Source organism: Sceloporus undulatus, chromosome 4, assembly GCF_019175285.1.
Source record: "Sceloporus undulatus isolate JIND9_A2432 ecotype Alabama chromosome 4, SceUnd_v1.1, whole genome shotgun sequence".
Lineage (NCBI taxonomy): Eukaryota > Metazoa > Chordata > Lepidosauria > Squamata > Phrynosomatidae > Sceloporus > Sceloporus undulatus.
Window position 1 is genome coordinate 147,244,278 of NC_056525.1, and position 20,667 is coordinate 147,264,944.

General features: G+C 37.8%; 1 protein-coding gene across 4 annotated transcripts in view; it reads left to right on the forward strand.

Moving 5' to 3' along the window:
* The window catches only part of TRIO (trio Rho guanine nucleotide exchange factor), a 269,887-nt gene that overhangs the window by 173,030 nt on the left and 76,190 nt on the right, over positions 1 to 20,667 (forward strand). For all 4 annotated transcript variants that reach the window (XM_042461739.1, XM_042461740.1, XM_042461737.1 and 1 more), the window contains exons 27-33: positions 107 to 196; positions 3,717 to 3,809; positions 6,988 to 7,099; positions 9,529 to 9,719; positions 12,217 to 12,318; positions 15,696 to 15,838; positions 17,130 to 17,229. In XM_042461739.1, the coding sequence (XP_042317673.1) occupies positions 107 to 196; positions 3,717 to 3,809; positions 6,988 to 7,099; positions 9,529 to 9,719; positions 12,217 to 12,318; positions 15,696 to 15,838; positions 17,130 to 17,229 (831 nt within the window). The remainder of the gene's footprint in view (positions 1 to 106; positions 197 to 3,716; positions 3,810 to 6,987; positions 7,100 to 9,528; positions 9,720 to 12,216; positions 12,319 to 15,695; positions 15,839 to 17,129; positions 17,230 to 20,667) is intronic.

Below are 20,667 nucleotides of genomic sequence, written 5' to 3' on the forward strand. Positions count from 1 at the left end.
CTAATTAGCTAATTAGAATAAGGACATGATCTTCAGCAAAGTAATCCTTTTAAGTAGGTATATCATTTTGTAAAAAGACACTTGCTTTTTTATGTATGTGTTACAGGCAGACAAGTTCCAAATGTATGTGACTTACTGCAAGAACAAACCAGACTCTACCCAATTGATACTGGAACATGCTGGTGCTTACTTTGATGTGAGTACAGGATTCCTGTGCTTAGAGTAAATCTTTTTACCTTTTGGACCTTTGGTTTTCATGAACATAGTGTGCGTATCTATGCACATGCACAAATACATTCTCATATGAGTTAGCAATTCGTATTTAGCTCAGCTAACATTCATATTCAATTTATATTCATCTTATATTCAACTTCCTTAACTTCTTACTTAGTCCATGATTCCATCCTGTGGAAACTTGGGGTTTGTACTGGTATGTTCTGGCTGAGAATTTTTTCTTTCTCTGTCTTCTTTGTAAATGGCCAATCCCAGGATTCCATGGGAGGGAAACGTGACAGTTAAAGTGGAATAATCACACCATAACTGTGTAGTGTGAATGAGCCTCTGATTAAGCCACACAGAAGCTTGACCAGAGGAATTAGAAATTGGCCTGTGTACATTCTTTGCTAGACTTCTAAGCAATCAGAATTTCTCACCAGAATCCTTGTTTCTCACCAGAATGCTGTGGGCTTGAAGGCAACATGTAGTGTTAAGAAATCATTTTAATATATAACATAGAAATAGCTTTTTCAAAAAAATGGACACATTTTGAAAGTCCCTATTTAAATTGAGATACATTCTAGCTTAAATCAGTTTGTTTGTCCAGTTAGGGTAAAGCCATTTTATAAGTGAAATTTACATTAGTGTTGACTTAGTAAGCTTCTGTTGAGTCATGGGGCCAACTCTAGATAGGAATAACAGTTAAATACCTTTGTATATTTTCTTAGTTTACATATTCTCTCATGGAAGTGGAGTATAATAACCTACCCACAGCAATGAATGAATCATACTTAAATCACTCTGTGGCTTGGAAATTTCATAAGACATAATCCTATCTGTCCCTCACAAGGTTCCTCCCTGTTGCCCCAATAAAGGATAACTGGGCAAGGTAAAGAAGCCTCTTTGGATCAGGATATTAGGTCAAGGATTTATCCTGTACACAAGTAATTACGCTAAATTCTGCATCAAACACATCAAAAAATATCCAACAAACCTGCTAGATAGTCAGGCTGCTGGCTGTCTACAGTAGTTGCAGCAGTTTAATGACCACTGCTGTTGGTAGGAAAGTAGCTGAGGTCAAAGGTAAGCATGATATTTTGATGTCATGCTTGAGGTCACAAAGAAGATAAGCTTCAGTTAAGTAGCTGCACAATGTCAAGATGGATCTTTGTGACAAGGGATGAAAAGGCATATTTGGGGGTGTTATGTTGGACAAGATTTGTGGTGAACTTCCTTACTCTAACTGAATTCTACCAGGCTTAATTGGACGAACAAATCTACTTCTGGTGGCATCAGCTATGTGAGAGAACATGTATAAGTGCTGAAAATAATATAGGGCTTAGAATTTGATAACTTTCTTGTTCATATGGAGTTTTATTGTATAAAGACCTTACCCAATATGGTACACAAAGAGCAAAGTATAATAAATACTCGTAGGGTTTAGGGCATCTGCAGCACACTACTTAGCCATAAACTGTCACAGGGCAAAGATGTTCTTTGCAAGGTTCCTTGGCCTAGTTCAATGTTTCCCAGACTTTAGTTGTCTAGGTGTTTGGAACACCAGTTCCCAGGAGCCCCAGTCAGTTTGGCCAACTCTCAGGAGTTCTGGGAGATGAAATTCAAAACATCCAGAGGACCAAAGTTTGGGAAACACTGACCTAGTTAATCCTGCCTTAATTTAGGATGCTCTGTGATAGCAGGATTGGCAACAATTATCATAGATTATAAGAAGAATCCACTTGAGCAGACCTAGTTTTGTTGGATATTTTAACCTTTAAAGCTTTTTTGGCAAGGAGACCTAGTGAAATTAATAAGAAATGTGTACAAATGATTAATATCCTGGACAAGTAGTTTTATATGGCATTTAAGTGATGCTGTGAGCTGTAATTTCTAGAGGGCTGTTAATACTAACAATACTTAGTCCATGTCTGTATTCTTATGGGCCAGCCCCATAATGATCCAGTGCTAAAGGTTTGCTTTGCCACACAATTTGCCACTTCTTTTTAAGTTGCTCAAAGTAGCTGTTGACCATCTTTCTCTCTCTCTCTCTCTCTCTCTCTCTGTCTCCCATTCTACACACATGCTCGTGCATGTGCATGCACACAACACAAATACTGATGGCAGCTCACTAAACTAGGAAGTCTAAATAACAGCTCTGTGTACTCTTGTGAGTCAGGGGTGGGCAAAATTGGCCCTTCAGGTGGTGTTGGACTGATATTTCTGTCAGTCCTAGATAGTATAGTCAGTGTACAGGGGTGATGGATGCTACATCCCATCTTTGTCATTTTGTAAATGTTCATCTAATAATTGAATGTACTTTGTTCAGTTACTTTCTTTGTGAAAAGAAACCTGAAAAGGGAATTGTATTCACTACAGTATTTTTCAGCTCAGTATCCTAGTTTAAATATTTCATTAAAAACTTTCTGCTTTACTCTATAACTATAGTCAACACAGAGTATTCTTGGAAGGGAGTGATGGGCTATTCTCTTAGCTCTCTTGTTTTTCTTCTGTATGATCGTGTGAGACTTTAATAAATTAATGCCACTGATTAAGCCCTAGTTTTGTCATTTTTAAATCTGAAGAAACGTGATCTTCTCTTTTGTTCATCAACTTTGTGACATCTCATGTAGATATACATTTCAGAGTAGGCACCCAGCTGCAAAATCAGTGCAGAGAGCTTAGAAAAGTTATCTTTTTGGACGATAATTGCAGAATCCTTTCTCTGTTGCTATAATTCTGGGAGTTGTCATCTGAAAAAGGTAACATCTCCAAACTCTGACTTACCTTTTATACTTGACTATAAGTTGAGAAATTTGTGCCCCAAAATTACACAAAAACCCTGGGCCAATTTATGTATGGGTTAAGGTTTTACCTTCGTCTTATCCACAGAAAGTCAGACAAGCAAAATGGGGGTGGGGAGACCCATGCCTGAAGAGTTTATACCTAAAATCAGACAGTGTAGGGAATCAAGAGGAAGATGAAGAAAATTGAAGGGAGGCCTAAAATCTGGAGTAAAATTCCCATCATAATTGCAGCAGAACATTAGTGGAATATGCTGTTGAAAAACAAGTGGGATTACAGCTGCCATCATAATACTGTCCATCAAGCATGATGTCACACTGATAAGAAATTGCTCAGTTAATTCTGTTTAGTGGATCCCATTTTTTGCAGTTACCTGTGTTTGCACACCCTGCCTATTATGGATCCCAGTTATACACTCTTTACAATATGGGAATATATTCATGAGCCATAGTATGTTGAATAAGAAGCATAGAGATGCAAGCAGTCCTGTGAACACTTGGAACAAATCTCATTGGGACTTTTGAGTAAATAGGCCCAGGCTGAAAAATATGCAGACTGACACTAGGTCTCATAATATAGAGGTGTTTTCAAATACCTGGTCTAATTCTTAACATGGAGAATTGAGCTGCAAATGCCCTAGGCTGGCTAACATTTTTCTATATACATTTTGTCCTCAAGTTTTTTTCTTTCTGATACAGGAGATACAACAGCGGCACGGACTAGCCAACTCAATCTCCTCTTACCTTATCAAACCTGTTCAGAGGATAACAAAATACCAGCTTCTTCTAAAGGTAAATGTCAGTATTCTTTGCATAAGCCAGCTCTGCAAAAGGGCACCTGTTACACTCCGATATCTTTTCAAAGCACCTCTGTATTTTGTGAAGGATACATACTTTTCTCATTTCAAAGCCAGACTAGTAGCAAGGAAAACACTTAAAGAACTGTTACGATTGAAAAAGGCAGCATAAAAACATAAAGTAAGAATTAGGTTTTATGAAATCCGTGTTACCTGGAATATCCCTGGTGGTTCTTGGAATTCTTCAGCATCTAGAAATGTTTGTGTGTGATACAAAAAGAGAGTTCAGTAGTTTGAGAATCCATTGAAACTACTTAATAAGAGCTAGGTGGCTGCAAGAATATAGAAATTATACTTCTAAAGTATACTACTAGAAGTAAGTAATATTTAACAAAAAAACACAGGATTGCCTCAGTGTAAAGTCCAGATACTGGTAAATTGTTCATTTGGCAAACATGACTACCACACTCATTTTATAAGGTTGTGGCAGGATACTGCAATGTAAATGCAGCAGTCATATGTGCCTTATAAAGTATCTGTTCTAGTAGTACATGGATTTGAGGCAGATAAACCATGCAAGAGGAAGACTTAGCGTGCCCTCTAAGAAGCAACCACAGAGAAGGCAGTAACCATGTTGATCAAATTTGGGAAGGGGTCATCAACAGAAGAGAAGAAGAAACACAGGGATTAAATCTGATGAGGCCATCGTCTATTAAACAAAAGAGTAATATGGACTTATTTGACCCTCAAGTTTAGTTCCTTTTTCCATTTGTAGAAATGGATATGCCTTCTGTAATATGGTAGGTCACATAGCTAGGAAGACATATTAAATAAGTGCATTGCCACTCTTTTTTATTCATATGTGATTCTCTTATTCATGCATTAACTTGCCATCTTAACCCTGCCATGATATATTGGTTTTAATTAAAAATAGTGCCAGTATTCTTCCACTCCATTTTCTTCCTCTCTGTAGGCAGCAGCAAAGCAACACATCTTGATTATATGCTTCACAGAGCAAGGTTTCTGTGCACCTGCTCAACAGAGTGCTAAGGGACCAAAAAGCCTATCAAAAGCAATTAAAGGAAGCTTGGCAGATGGCAGAAAGTACAAATGAATAACTAGGAAGACTTGAGAGCCTACACAAGAATGAGACTATCCAGTAAATGATAATTGTGATGTCCAGGCAGCTTCTGTGTATTGTGTTGGATGCACTTAATTCATCTCCTCTACTTCCTTTTTTAAAAATGTTCCAGTAAAAAAAACAAAAAACAACAACAACAAAGCAATCTTTGGCATTTGGAGATGAGTTGTCATAGTTTTTATGCAAGTACATTAAAAGCCCTTTGAGAAATTGATGATATCTTTAAAACAAAGGGTTTCAGCAGTCTACTTCTGCCACTTATGCACAGGTTTAATATAAAAGGAAGTAGAAGGAGTGAAGCAGAATTTTAAATGTGCAGCTTTAAACCTTGAATTCTTGGTATCAATGGCCTCCTACTTGATTCAAGTAAAGTTGAATTCAAACCTATCTGAGGTTGACCAGTACTTGTGATAAGATTCATTTCAGTACATTCCTGCTATGGTTCAGATCAAACCATTATCACCCCCAGTTTTTCTAACCTTTTGGATGCTGTAGAGAGTAATAAAAAGAGTTGAATGTCCCAACACTGGTAGGATTCCCTGTTCCTTCTGAACTTATCTGCAGTAGAAGGAAGGGGAAAAATCAATTTTCCAAGCAACATTATATCATTTTAAGCTATCTCAGTTGTAATGCACAGTATTTGGGGGTAGGGACAGTTTGCTCTTGAACAACTTAGATCTAATTAACTTAAGAAAAGACCTGCTATTCACGGTGATACAAACTGCCAGAATTCGTTTGGATGAAGACAACTGTCTGTGCTTTTGGACTGTCCTTGGGAGGTGGGATGTGGGATCTGTCTTGATAAGAGTTGGCACCACAGAAATTACAGCTGCAACCATGCTGGAAACTATAGGATCCCAGGTTTCACAGTACTCTGACATCAGCCATGTTGGACTCTGCAGTACAGTCTGATTTGCTTCAGGTCCAGATCAGAGGCCAGATTATTCACCAAACATCTAGTAGATGTTGAGAAAAATAATCTTAACTGTCCCAAACTGGTTCCAGAGATGGCTGGGGAGTAGGATCCGTATACAAGTGCAGTGGACCCATCTCATCCATGGGGGTCCAGCTCTGGGCTCTCCCCATGGATGAGTGGAAACACAGATGGCCGTGCCCATTATTGTTCGGTATGTGGCTGTGTGCATGCATCCATGTGAGCGCATCCGTATATCCACAGCACCATTGAATAATAAAGAGCATGGTGATATGTAAGTGGTCAGATCCACAGATCCGCATATATGAGGCCAGATGACAGTTGTTCATGCCTCCAAAGGTGAGAGTTATTAAATTTTAATATTGTTTATTGTCTGCTTCTTTGCAAGCCATATGGGGGTATACAAGTCAGTAGAGAACAAATTAGTCAAAGTATTTCCAAGACTTCTGACAGCATGCACATTTCTAATCAATGTAGATGTACCCTAATTTATTTACAAGAACACATGCTTTGCGTTTATAAGGTTTGAACAGTAGCATGTCCAGATAAACAAGGGTGGGCAGGTTTACTGAGTGTGGGGACCCCTTTCCCTCCCCAAAACCTCAGTGGGCCACACCCACATGTCATTGCACCTCATATGCCATTCTTCCCCATGATAAAATGGCTTATTGCACTTCCAGAAGCCTGAGGAGGGTGTAATCAACTATCTACAAATTGTTCTCTACTCCGCCCTGCCACAAATCTTTGTTAGTTCTGAAATAGCCTTTTAAAAAAACACAGATAACTTCTGGTGTTTTTAAAAGGTTGTTTGGGACTTAAACAGGGTTTATCTTGTTTAAATAACTAATTATAGCTACTGAACTCATGGGCTGGGGATCCATTTTCATTCTGTTTTTGTTTTTTTTTAAATGGTGGGAGGGAAATCCATGCAGCCTGGAGCAGGGCTGCATTTTGCCACCCATAAGTGAAAAGATTGCTGGTGACATTTGCTGAGAAGGAATTCTACCTGAGATCCTAGAGAGCCATTGCTAAAAGAAACTGTTTGGAAAAGAGCTAATAATGATGCACAATCTCATTATGATTCTGATGTCTTTGCAGGAGTTGCTCACTTGCTGTGAAGAAGGTAAAGGTGAGATTAAAGATGGCTTAGAAGTGATGCTTAGTGTGCCAAAGCGAGCCAATGATGCCATGCATCTCAGCATGCTGGAAGGTAAGAATAAAGTTCTCTATGGTCTTAGTTCAGAAAAATTAGCAAATCTGTGTTTAAACCAGGCTTATGAATGGCCATTTTCTTGATCATCTCTGACCCCCACTCCTCACCAATCCCCAAACTACAAAGAAATGGAAATCTGGAATGAAATAGCTGTTTATAAGCATAGGGCAAATCCAACCACATTGACACTCAGTTGTTTCTGGCATAAATTTACCTTTGTTGCACTCCTTCATGTTTTGATCAATGGGGTTGTATGCAGCCAGACAGAATAATTAGGGTTCCATGGTGAAGCCACTAAGCAGCCGACTGTTGGCACAGTGATATTCGGATGGTCTTAAGTGTGTCACTAAATTATGCCGAAAATAAAATGAAAGGCGAAAAGTGAATTAGAGGGTCTTGTTCAGGCAAAACAGAAATTATATCAGTACTTCCATTTGATTAATCTTGTGAGAATAAGAAAATGGCTGCAGTGTATATATACATGCATACCCATCTGTAGTAAGTCCATTTATTATCATGCAAAGCAATGGAACATTTTTTAAACTTTTCTAATCTAGCTGGTTAGAATCTTCCTGGATGATTCCATCTTAAAACTTCATTTTGATCCTGCTATAACTCAATTGTCTTCTCAGAAGTGATCAAATGTTTGCACTTTAGAAGTATAGCAGGTAACAACATGTAAGGGAAAATCTGCTGTTTCTGCTTACGATCATAGTTTCAGTGAATCTATAGCATATAGTCTATTGCTTCTATTATGGGATATTTTCTAATTGGGGCTTGCAAACATGTATACGACTTGGTGGAGCCATTACTGCACTTATATTTAAACAGATGTGCTGAAGTGAGCATATAATCTAACAGTCATTTTGTCAAGGAGAATGTGGGCAGGTTTAATGGAATATTTCAATATTTCTTTTACACAGGTCAGTCTTTTAAACAAACCCTGTTGAGTATTTGTATAACTGACATGTTGACATCTCAAGTGAAAGTATTTCCTTTTAGGAACTGATCTCTAAATCTCCTAATCCATCTGTTGATACTTATGGTTTTTGATGGATTATGTATTACAATTTACTAAAGAGAGTGATTTCTTATTGCCATATATTTACATGTTTTGTTCTAGGAGGCAGGAATGGGCATGATATAAACATTGGCTTGCCACTTCTGTATATTAATGTTTTGTTTAATGCTGTCTGTGGAAGAACATAATGCTTAATCTAGCTGATCTTTTGACTGCATCCTTAATGTAATCTAAATGCCTTTTATGTGAGCCAAACAAATAACATAGTACAAGTATAGTGTAGTGGTTTGAGTGTTGGACTAATATGCAAGGATACCAGGGTTCAGAATCCCACTCAGCTATGGAAAGCCATCATATGATTTTGGGCAAGTCACATTTTTAAAATAAGACAATAGCAAACCTATTCTGAATAAATCTTTCTGAGAAAGTCCTGTGGTAGAGTCACCATAAATCAGAGTCAGCTTGAAGGTGTATAACAACAATAAATAAAAACAACTTCCACTTAGTGCTAAACACATTACAGTAGTTAACTCTTTGTGATATTTTTTCATGTATTCGTCATTTTTAGTATCACCATAAACTAAAAGTTACTTACTGATGTATCAGCAACAATACTAGCTAAGTTATGTAAGCAATGCAGGTTGTTACTTGCAATAGCAGTGGAGGAACCTTGAAGTTGTTCCACATCCTTGCAGGCCACCCAAAATCATTTGGTGGGCCGCATGCGGCTCCCGGGCTGTATGTTGTGCAGGCCTGGTTTAGATACTACCCTTTAGAGCAGCAGAAGTCCATTTAGCTTCATCATGTGTGCGATAATCATTCGAATATATTTGAGGCTATTGTTTTGCCTTTTCTCTTTTCTTCTTTCCTAAAGCACAAAGAAGAAACTTCAATTGTTGCAATATGTAAATATTTCATTTCATCAGCAATCAGTTAAAAGCTAAATAATTTTTTTAATTAAGTACTAATGGAGCTGTGAGGTACAGTATTAATTGAGATAGTGGATTTTCAACTTTCTGCTTTGATGTGAGCCCCCTCCCCTTTTCTCATTTGCTAAGAAAAACTTGCACATTGCCACAGAACCTTAGCATATATTACAAAGGATAGTAAAACACATTGTAGAGTGTGTAGAATCTGTATGAGTCATAGACCATTGTTATTATAACACATATCTTCATAATCTGATAGGCGTAATTCAGAATACTCAACAGTCTCTTGAAGCTGCTTGTTGTAAGGGTTGTTTCATCATTTGGAAAAGAGCTGCTATGAAATTTCTGTGGAACCTGAGCAGTTCTCTTAAAATTTTGAAACCAGTACAGTAATAAAGAGTTATATCATGTTCTGTCACTTAATCCTGTTTGAGTTTCTTCTTTTCTTCTTTGAATTGCTCCAATTTGCTTCTTAGGTTTTGATGAAAACATTGAATCTCAGGGAGAGCTCATCCTTCAGGAATCCTTCCAAGTATGGGATCCTAAGACTCTAATTCGGAAAGGTCGTGAGAGGCATCTTTTCCTCTTTGAGATGTCACTGGTCTTTAGTAAAGAAGTGAAAGACTCCAGTGGGAGGAGCAAATACATCTACAAGAGCAAATTGTTTGTAAGTTCAATAAATTCCAGTTCAAATGAATAAACATAGCCAAGTTGAATTGTTGGTTCCAAGCAGAAGTCTTCATGCCAGGAACTCTAAAATATAGAGTGCCATTGCTTTTCCAAGTTTCTCTTAAAGCAAAGGTTGAATAAACAATGTTTATACTACCCTGATACCTAAACCTGTTAAGGGTTATATTTGCTATGCTAATTCCCACCCTAAATACTTCCTTAATGTTGATATCAAAATATTGATATCTATTTTAAGTAATAGATTACAAAAAGCCATTTCACCTTTCATAAGTCCTGGCCAGGCAGGATTTATCAAGGCCAGGCAGAGAACTGGTAATATTCAATTGGTGGTGGACTTGATTGCTTAAACTCACATAGAACCAATCAGCCAGCCATTATTTATCTTAGATGCTGAGAAGGCCTTTGATAAACTTTATTGGCTCTTTATTTTCACAGTATTGGCTAATTTGGGGTTTCCTAAAATATTTTAAATGGATAAGAAAATTATATTCCGCACCAAGAGCATGGGTTAACTCAGTGGTTTTTTTCTCATCCTTTTTTATATTGAAATGGGGTTCAAAGCAGGGATGTCCATTGTCTTTTAATATTCATTTTGTACTTGGAACCCTTAGCATGTGCTACTCGATAAAACGATCAATTGATTTATGCCTGTCAGCTTAGAATTTTAAAATGTTGTTTTCACAGATGATCCGTTGTTGTTCATTTCATAGCCCCAACAGTGGATCTCTGTTTTCATGCAGTCAATTAATAATTTTGGTAAAATATCAGGGTGTTCAATTAACTAGTCCAAGTCAGAAATACTGCCAGTAGGAAACAAGACTGACTCTAGAGTATTTAAAGAATGGCAGTTTCGATATTGCTCAGTTTCTATTACTTATTTGGGTATATATCACTCAAGGAATTTATCTCAAATGAGCAATCTTACTATAAATAAGATGGTAAAAGATATTGCACAGGATTCAGAGAGATGGGTGGGTGTAAAGATGAAGGGGATTAGAATATCCAATTCTGACTAATCAATGGCCATTACATTTACAACTAATATGGCTATAGACTGCATCTTATACAGCAGAATTTTGGGTGTATTGATCACCACATCTGTTCAAGAAAGGGCTTTCTAAATCAGAAAATTGTTGAAGGTGTAATACTGCTAATGCTTCCTTGATACATATATTTTGGAATTGTCCCATAATAGCTACATTTTGTGAGATAGTAATCACACAAGTAAATGTGGTTTTGGGAAGTTCCTTGATATTCAGGGACATGCATGTTCTTTTGAATTATTTTCCTGTTTCTCAGAAATTAACAAATGGCCAAGGGAAGGTGATTTTTCACCTCCTTTTGTCTGCTAAAAGGTTAATATTTCATTACTGGGAAATATTGCATCTGTCCACCACTGAGTAGCAGTAGTTTATGATTTTTAACTGCCAAAAAAAAAAAAAAGTTTTGTCATCATTGGAAGCCAATTTGTAGGTTCTGGAGTACACTAAAAGCTGCTGCCTGAAGCAGACACATGTATCCCTACCACTGTTCTTCAGATGTGACCCAGAAACAGCCCATAGTAGATAGAGCAGTATCTCCAGGGCACAGACTGCCAGTCACACCAATTTGCATGAAAGTTTTTGATTGACACAACCAAACATGATAGCTTTTGTCCTAAGCCAGGATTTGACCTAGAGTTGAAAAGCTTTTTGAACTGACTCCATTGAACCATGTAAAGTGAGAGTGATCTACAACAGAATGTCAACGGCAACATGTCAAGGAACAAAGTCCAGACGTATCATCTTTTGGCTTTTGAAATTATTCCAGTGTTCTGCTTCATGTCTGATGCTGTTGAGAGCTTTCCTTTGTCATGTGCAGAGTTACTATTTTTATCTTGCAATATCCCATTTGACATCTAAAACAGAAAGGTAACAGAGAAATCAGAAGTTCTACTTGGGGCTAAAGAAATCTGAAATACCTGTGGGCTTAATTGTTGAATCTTGCTTAAACCTATCCCAAAATGCCATGTAAATTAGCAACTGCTGCTCAGTTATGATTGACTTCAGTATGTCCTTGTATTCATTTGTGTTAAAACTACTCATTCAAAGGTTACCAAAAAAAATACTGGCAGTTTAGCCAAACCATCAGTCAATGATTTGTGGTAAACTGGGTTTTAAATTTAAGATTATTGCAGCCACAGACATTAAAAATTACTTAGGAAGTCTTTAGTGATATTAATGAAGAAGGAAAAAATGGTTAAAGTCATGGAACATAAATAAGAACCACAGAGTCAATCAGGAAACAACTAATAATCTCAAGCAATTGTTTTGTCATGTTTTGACTTCTGGTCTCTTGTTTTTGTTTTTTATGAGCGAGGATAGCCCAGGATTTAAATCCATTAGAAGTGCCTCTTCAAGCTACAAGACATTTGGCTGTTCTGAATTTCATAATGGAATATATGCAGTTTTCTCATCCTCCTATCTTATTTGCAGACCTCTGAGTTGGGTGTCACAGAGCATGTGGAGGGTGATCCTTGCAAATTTGCACTATGGGTTGGAAGGACTCCTACTTCAGACAACAAAATTGTGCTAAAGGTAATTGTGAAAAAATACTCCTAGATGTGTTTACTAATTTTGTTTGTTGCTTAGATGAATTTTTTGTGGAGCATGTTACCCAGAATTCAGTTGCTCACACATACTTTGATGTTTACATAACTCAATGTTCCTGAGCTTTGGAACATTTCTTGTTTTAAGTGTAATTTTTTGTTGTTTGTTACAGTGCTAAAATATAACTCATTACCATTAACTCAGAGGAGTTTTTCCCTCCCTAAGTAATGCTTTGCATTTACTAGGGTTGCCATAAGCTGGAAATGACTTGAAGGCACACAACAATAGTATATATATACAGTTCCAAATAAAAATAATAATAAACCATAAATTATTTTTTTTTCAAAATGAACCAAAACCTATAGTAAGATGGAAAATAATGTTTATTTTTATATTGTTGTTGCTGTGTACCTTCAAGTTGTTAACTTTAAAGAAGAGTTTCACTCTGCTCAAAGCAGTGCAGAAACCTGGCTGCTGGTGGCTGCATAAGACAATAAAGTTGTACCCCAACAGAGCATTTCTGTTATGGTCTACTGCCCAAAGTGTAATTATAAATGTGTTCTATATAAATCTGTTATCAACTGATCAGGCCTGAATCTGGTAGATGTGTTTGTTTGGTTGTCCCTTATATATCATCCCTCAAGCTTTTTTCTCATCAGTATTAGCTGTTTTCTGCTGTCTGAAGGACCTTGTTCATACATTCCTGCTAGTTTTATTTCATTGTTTAAAAATCTTTTTTTAACTACTAAGTTCCCCTATAAAGTTTACTGTATATGCAAGTCCTCCCTCCCTCCCTCCCTCCCTTCCTTCCTTCCTATCTACCTTCCAACTTCCCCCTTCAAGGCTTCTGCATCAGCTTGGCTTCAGAGGTGGAGGTTGGAGCCCTATCAGCTGGAAGGAGCTGGAACTGGGTCCAGGGCTTGGGGTGTTAGGCCTAGGGGCAGGGGGATTGCTCCAAAACCCAAGCCTTGGCTCCGGCTCTCTCTGGCCGATGGGGCTCCTGCCTCCACCCCCGAAGCTAAAGGAGGGGAAGGAAGGAGGAAAGAAGAACTCCAGTCCCATTGCCCCCAATAGCAGTGCCGCTGTGTGCACACACCACTGTTGGGGACAGCACAGTCTTGCTGTCTGCACATGTTCAAGTCCACGGATGGCAAATCCACCGATACCGAGGTCTCACTGGATAAGTCTAGAAATTTTAGTTTAAAAAATGATGTAAAATACATGGGCCATTCAATGTCAGTACAATGTCAATGTAAGTACAGTACTTTAAATTCTTATTTTTTTAAAAAGGAACCATCTCTCTGAGTAGAGTGACAAAAGGTGAGAGTTTAATTTGTCCCAGGAGCACCTAAAAGAAGCACCAACCCCTTCTATTCTCTGTCAGTTCTGACCTTTTTGAATGCCTGGGTGATAAAATGGTGGCTGTAGCAGTGCTTTGGTGCTTCCCTTCAAACCAGCACCAAGAGGAATCAGGCTTTGAAGGGTTTGAATAAGACATCTGCTTTTCTGAGTTTAAATCAGGGAAGGTTATTACATTAAAGTTAAAGGCCATAATCACTGCTAATGTAGTCACCATTTTCTTTGTTTTGTCTTTTCATACTTTTTGACATGTGCACGTTTTCTTAGCCTCACCTGTGCCTTCTTGCCACCCCCACACATCACACAGCCATCATTTACCATAGTTCCCCCCTCATCCCTCCAGTCTTTACGGTGAGCACAAACAATTAGGCCTGCTGGAATTTTGTAAGTTCTTTGGCAATGTTTTCCTTTGCTACACCCTTAAGTTTTACCCTTAACTTATCCATGGGTCATATCAAAATCCTTAATTTTGGCCAAAAAATCTGCCCTTGACTTATACAAGAGGTTGACTTAAAGATGAGTATATACAGTAGGTTTCACTTACCTTGGTGGTACGATGTGAGTTGACTGTTTGGATGGACATATGGCTAAATACATCTGTGTCAGAGGCTAGAACAAGTATATCAGATTCTGTCATGAAGTGCTGCCCACTCCAGTAAGTACAGCTGGTAGTGGACAGCATCTTGGCCTACTCTGAATATTTTGGGACACTTATTTTAAAAAATATAAACTAGGGAAAAATATGCCCAGCCACTTCATATAGATTAAATTAGCAGAAACATTCCCTCCCCCATGTTTCAAGGAAGCATTACATTCTTCCAAAAGGATCATTGATTTTAGCAGCCATTACATGACTTGCAAAAGAAATGATGTTATCTATTTATTTATTGTATTTATATCCTGCCCTTCAGCCCTAAAGGCTATCAGAGCGGCTGCTCACATTCACCCCCACAATAACTCATGAGTGGCATCATTACTTGTAACACATTCCAATGTGCATGAGTCTCTCCCTTCCCATGATGAGCAACAGAAATTCCACTGCATTAATGTATCACCAATACTAGACTGCAGTAATAGAATTCAAATTACATTACAGTGGCCTGTTACAGACTGCCAAAATAAAGCTGCTTCGGGTCTCATTGGAGGTATGCTATTTAAATGATGCATGGGTCCTAAGAGTCCGGAGGTCGCGCCAAAGCCACACTCCATTCCTAAGCACTGGAGTGCAGCTTTGGTGCAGCTTCCGGATTCTTAGGATGCATGCATCATTTAAACTACATACCTCCAAAGAAACCCGAAGCAGCTTTATTTTGGCAGCCTGTAACAGGCCAGTAACTAGTATATGGGTGTTTTCTGTGACTTGGCTACTCTATCATATTAGTTGATTTGTACAAGATGATAGCTGAATGCTTCTATGAGTGAATCTATGGACACAAATAGACAGGCCAAAATAAAGCCGCTTTGGGTTACTTTGGAGGTATGCTGTTTAAATGATGCACGCGTCCTAAGAGGTCAGAAGCTGTACCAAAGCCATGCTCCAGTCCTAAGGAGATTCCACCTCAACATTAGGAGGAACTTCCTGACAGTAAGGGCTGTTCAACAGTGGAACACACTCCCTCAGAGTGTGATAGAGTCTCCTTCCTTGGAGGTCTTCAAACAGAAGCTGTATGGCCATCTGTTGAGGATGCTTTGATTGGGAGTTCCTGCATTGCAGGGGGTTGTACTGGATGGCCCTTGTGGTCTCTTCCAACTCTATTATTCTATAATGTTAGGCCTGTAGGTTCCTGATTTGCCCTCAGGGTGTCAGGACATTTCCGTGTAATCAAATCACATAACAGTACATGAAATAGAATCTCCCCTTCATTTTTTTAACCATAATTTATAGCAGAAATAAATATGCTTCATAAATGTAAAACACAAATATAATCCTATAAATGAGAACAGTCAGATTGGCTTCATTCATGGAGTTGACCAGTGGACTTTACTGCCATTATTTTATCTTAAAGGCTTCCAGTATTGAGAACAAACAAGATTGGATCAAGCACATCAGAGAGGTGATACAAGAAAGAACAATTCATCTCAAAGGAGCTTTAAAAGAGCCAATTCACATTCCCAAAACTGCACCAACGGCAAAACAGAAGGGAAGAAGGTTAGTAGAGTCCTAGTCAAGTGCAAAGAATGAAAAGATAGAAATGTCCAACCAGTCACTCATGAGGTCCTTCTTAGCTTTGTGTGGTTGTATTCACTTTGGAAAACAAGATGCTACAGTTAAATTTTGATGTTGCAAGGTTAGGTCATAGTAACATGTATGAATAGTTCAAGTTTAGGTCTAATTACACAAAGCAAATCTTTAGTAGATGCTTTACAGCAGGGATTCCCAACCTATGCTCCAAGGAGATTTTAGGGCTCTGCGTGCACTTCCCAGGTGCTCCACGGCTGCTCCAGGAAAATGAAAGAAATAAAAATTGAATGAAATTAAAAAAATAAGAATATTATTCTTATATATACTCCTAAACACCATTAACTTGTAAGACATAGGGTACGGCTCTTAGGGGCTCCACCACAGAAATAAGAGCTCCATGAGTCAAAAAGGTTGGGAATCTCTGCTTTACACAGTTGCATGCTCTAAGGCTGCATCCACACTGCAGCAATAATCCAGGTTGACATCATTTTAACTGCCATGGTTTAATGCTGTCGAATTCTGGGAACTGTAGTTCAATGTGGCACCAGGAGACTCTGACAGAGAAAACTGAATGTCTCAAAAAGCTGATCCATAGTATTGAGCCATGGCAGTTAAACTGGTGTCAACCTGGATTTTTTCTGCAGTATGGATGCAGCCTCAACCTTGTCCTGAAAGTTACTGGATCAGCATCCAAAGATATGATCACACTTCACTCAAGTTGTTTTGGCTTGTATACAAATATATCTTATTGGGAACTTTAGGTCATCAGGTAGCTGGTTCCCTAAGTGTTCTGTGATGGACTGGTGTTGAAATTTCTGAAAGCACACATTTAATAAGATTAAAGTATCTGTACCTTTCATTGATGTATTGTGAGTGATACGGGAAATGTGCAAAATTCCCAGATTAACAGGGATCTATTTCTATATGATTATTCATACATGAGCATGATCAATATGGAAATTTGCCAAGTGGACAATGTAATGAAATACCTAGTTTTTGCTGCTTGTTTATGTGCATCTTCACTACTTCCCAGTGAGCTTCCACGATTCTGATTATTTATGCATGATCTATGCTATGCTAATCATCATCAAGCCAGAAACCAACAGTATAACTACTATAAGGAAGTCTGATTTCTTTTTCTTAGGTTACGTATAGCAGGTTATTATATTTGTTTGTTTCTTCCACAAAATGAGCATTAACATCTTCTTAAATTACAACATTTTTCCAGCTATTGACTCCTAATTTCTTATGATTCCAGAGATGGAGAAGACCTGGATAGTCAAGGAGATGGCAGTAGTCAGCCGGATACTATCTCAATTGCATCTCGAACCTCACAGAATACACTAGATAGTGATAAGGTAAGGCAAAAAAGAAATTAACTTTTTGGTGAAAAGTTGTTCATTAAGAATTATTGGTATTACCTCTTCATATATGAGAATCACCCTTATTTTTCTACCATAGGGTCAAAATGTTACCTTAGTGATCCCATCTCACGAAGGTTAAATCTGAATTTCTTTCATCTAAGAATTGAATCTTGTGTTTTCTTTTATTTGTTCTCATATCCTTCTCTTTGATTAAGGAATGCAGAATAGCATACATATGGTTCCCACGTGGTCCTTTAATCCTAATCATGGACAGGTCCCCTTACGTTCAGCAGTCAAACCATATAAGATGTCCTCAGATCATTTTTTGGGCTATCATAATGACCTCTGCAAGATATTACAGTTGCTTCTTTTTAATAGATCTTGCAGATTGTTTCTGTGCAGCTTAGACCCTGGAAAGTTACTTTTTAATTTTTTATGTAACTTCTTGCAAAGTGTCCTCCTTATGATTAATTGCCATTGACACTGCAACTTGTTACAGTACTTTTGCAGTATGTTAGTTGGGAACCTGGAGAATTATATAAAACATGAACAATTCAATTGAAAATGGCTTTTAAAACCCTCAAAAATGTCCTTTTAAAAATAGTTACTGTTACGCATCTCCTTCACCCACCTAAAAGCCCTACCTTCATTTCCATGGATTTATTACCAAAAAGAAGGAATTTTTTAAAAGGTAACTTGATACAGGTATTGTTTTGTTTGTATCATTTTTAAACAATAAAATTGGGGGAAAAGATAACTTGATACAGGTAACTATGTTCCTTGTTTGTTCCAAGTTCTGATAAAGTTCTTTGTATAACACATGTCTAAACTTTATATTATCCAACAGATAAATTCCTAAGTATCTCTAGTTAATGGTTTTATTTCCTTCAGCTTGTCTGTAACAATGCTCATATGTGAAGCTTTCACAGACGCATTATTTGGAGTACATGTTACTTTAAATTTGCCTTTTCTTCTTAAAATATGTATCAGTGTTAGTAATTAGCTGTAAAACCATTAATTTGCCAGATACAATTGAAAAGGGTAGTTGTAACATCATCTTCTAGAATCAATGGTATGTGGATTCGTAAAGAGACCTAAAGGGGCAAAATCTCTTACCTTTCAGTTCCATGAAGTATCACCCACATAATGGAAGTGAACCAAAAATAGGTGTTATAACTTAAAAAGTGATTAGCACTTATGTCATAGAGCATGTCATAGGTTGTACTGGATCTACACTGATTGTGTCACCCTCTTCTGTCTTCTATTCTCACTCCAAGCATAAAAAGCTTCAAAAAATCATTTTATTTTCCAAGAAAATTTCCTGTGATCTTGTACCTGTCTATAAAATACTATACCTACTCATACTTTTAGCTTCTGAGAAATGATAGAGATAATGGAACAGAATGTCTGTCTTCTTGGGGCTTAAATGTGTATGTAATCAAAGCACCTAGGCATTCCCAACATTGCAATCACTAGAGTTTGCGTGGTCGCAGCTTCCTTTGGAAATATTAAAGGCTTTTTAAAAGCAGACAAATCTCAAGTCATTTTACTCAGACATGTATAAGGAAAAACATGCTGGCGCTGTCATTCCCTCTTGTGCTTCCGCAGTGAATGCAGATATTTATGTAGCCAAAATACACTACTCTAACACAGGGGTGAAATCTCTGCATGCTCAAGAGAACGCCAAGATTTGTAGATACAGAAAAGAAATGTAAGTGGGGCAGTTGATTTTCTCATACCAATGAAAACTGTGCATGTGTGTGCCTGTATGGTAGTTGGGAAGTAGTAGGAAGGGAACACACATACATCAATTCCTTCCCAGGTGAAGAGGTTTTCATACTCTTAGCAGCTTCTTCAGGTGATAAAGGAGGATCAGTTGACAGTAGATCTAAGCCACCACTACTCAGAGCCTCTGAAATGTTCCTTTGGAAGGTTGTTCATACTCCACATAGCTTCCCCACTTGGGAAGGAAGAACTTAACATTTTATTACTGGGTACAACTCATTCTGCCAATTGCTCAGCAAGAAATAAACCTCCTCCTGCTTTCCAGTATTAGACTGATTAGTACAAAAGTATTGAAAATTGAATTAACTGAAATTGAATATTGAAATAATGTGTTTTTATTTTAAATTATTTTTATCAAAATATGTATTTTATTTTTTTGAATTATAACAACATAAAGCAAAACTGTACATTACTTAAAATCAAGATTTTTGTTCTTTCTGGTTGAGTTATGATATTCCCTTCCCTATTCCTCCCTAGTACCTTAACTGTATCCTTTGGGGCAAATTCCCAACACAGAGAAATGGCTCCAAGTCTAGCTACTTTCCATGATTGTGTCACTGATAGGACTCTCTGCCAAAATTCCTGTGGTTTTTCAGAGAAAAATGTTACTGCAGGGAATTCACAGCAGCAGATCTGTCCTCTGTACTTCACAGTATAACAACTACCTCATAGTTGCCTGATCTGGCATCATCACAGCGAACCAGAGATGGTGAGATTTTTCTGAGATCACTGATGTGAAACATATAATATTAGCTCTGTGTAGATAATGGCTTTTTATATTAAAAAAATTGATTATAGGCCCAGTAGAGGGTGCTGTGAAAAGAAAAATTGAGGACCTTCAGGAAAAACATGGCATTTTATAGAGAACCATACAGGTGATCTGTATGTGCTTAAGAATGATGAATACAGCTTTGTCCCCAGAAAGCTTTTTTTTTTAAATAGCAGGGCACTGTGTTGTATAGTTTTTCTCAACTGTTTTACATATACCCTTGTAAGTCCTTTAAAGTAGTTATGTGACTGTTTTGTACTAATAAATTTGAGAGGCAAAGCAATAAAAGGGGGCTTAGCTCTCACTTTAAGCTTTAGTGTCAGTTCAGGTAAACAGTGAAGAGCATGTAAAGGGTAACTGAAGCCGATTAGCTTCTTAGAAAAGCAGTGCGTATGCACTAATGTATATGCAGGATATTTGAATAAGTTGTACCTCTTTGTGGCACAGTTAAAGCTCTTTTGAGGTACACACACACACCCCTCAGAAAAAAAACAGTCATGGTAGTGATTTTCCTTGACAGAATGTCCACATGTGAAATAAAACTTGTGCTTGATCATAGTCATGATGAAAGTTCTGAATTGTACAGGCAACCTACCCATGGTAAACAGCCTTTTACCTCAGGCCTTTCTTAGCAACTCATGTTCGGAGCAGGAGCAGAGGGGCTGAGGTGCAACAAAAGAGGTGCCCATGATCACTCTTCCCTTACGTATTTATTTCTGCATGGGGCTTGCTCTAGGTGACCCCTTCCAACTCTGTGGAAGGAGTCTATAAGTCTTTTGATCTGGTGGAGGAAGCAGTATTTGAATAAGACAGCAGTATATATTGCTTCATAATTCTGATTTTAAGGCTTTATGGAGAAGAATGCAAGAGCATTTGCA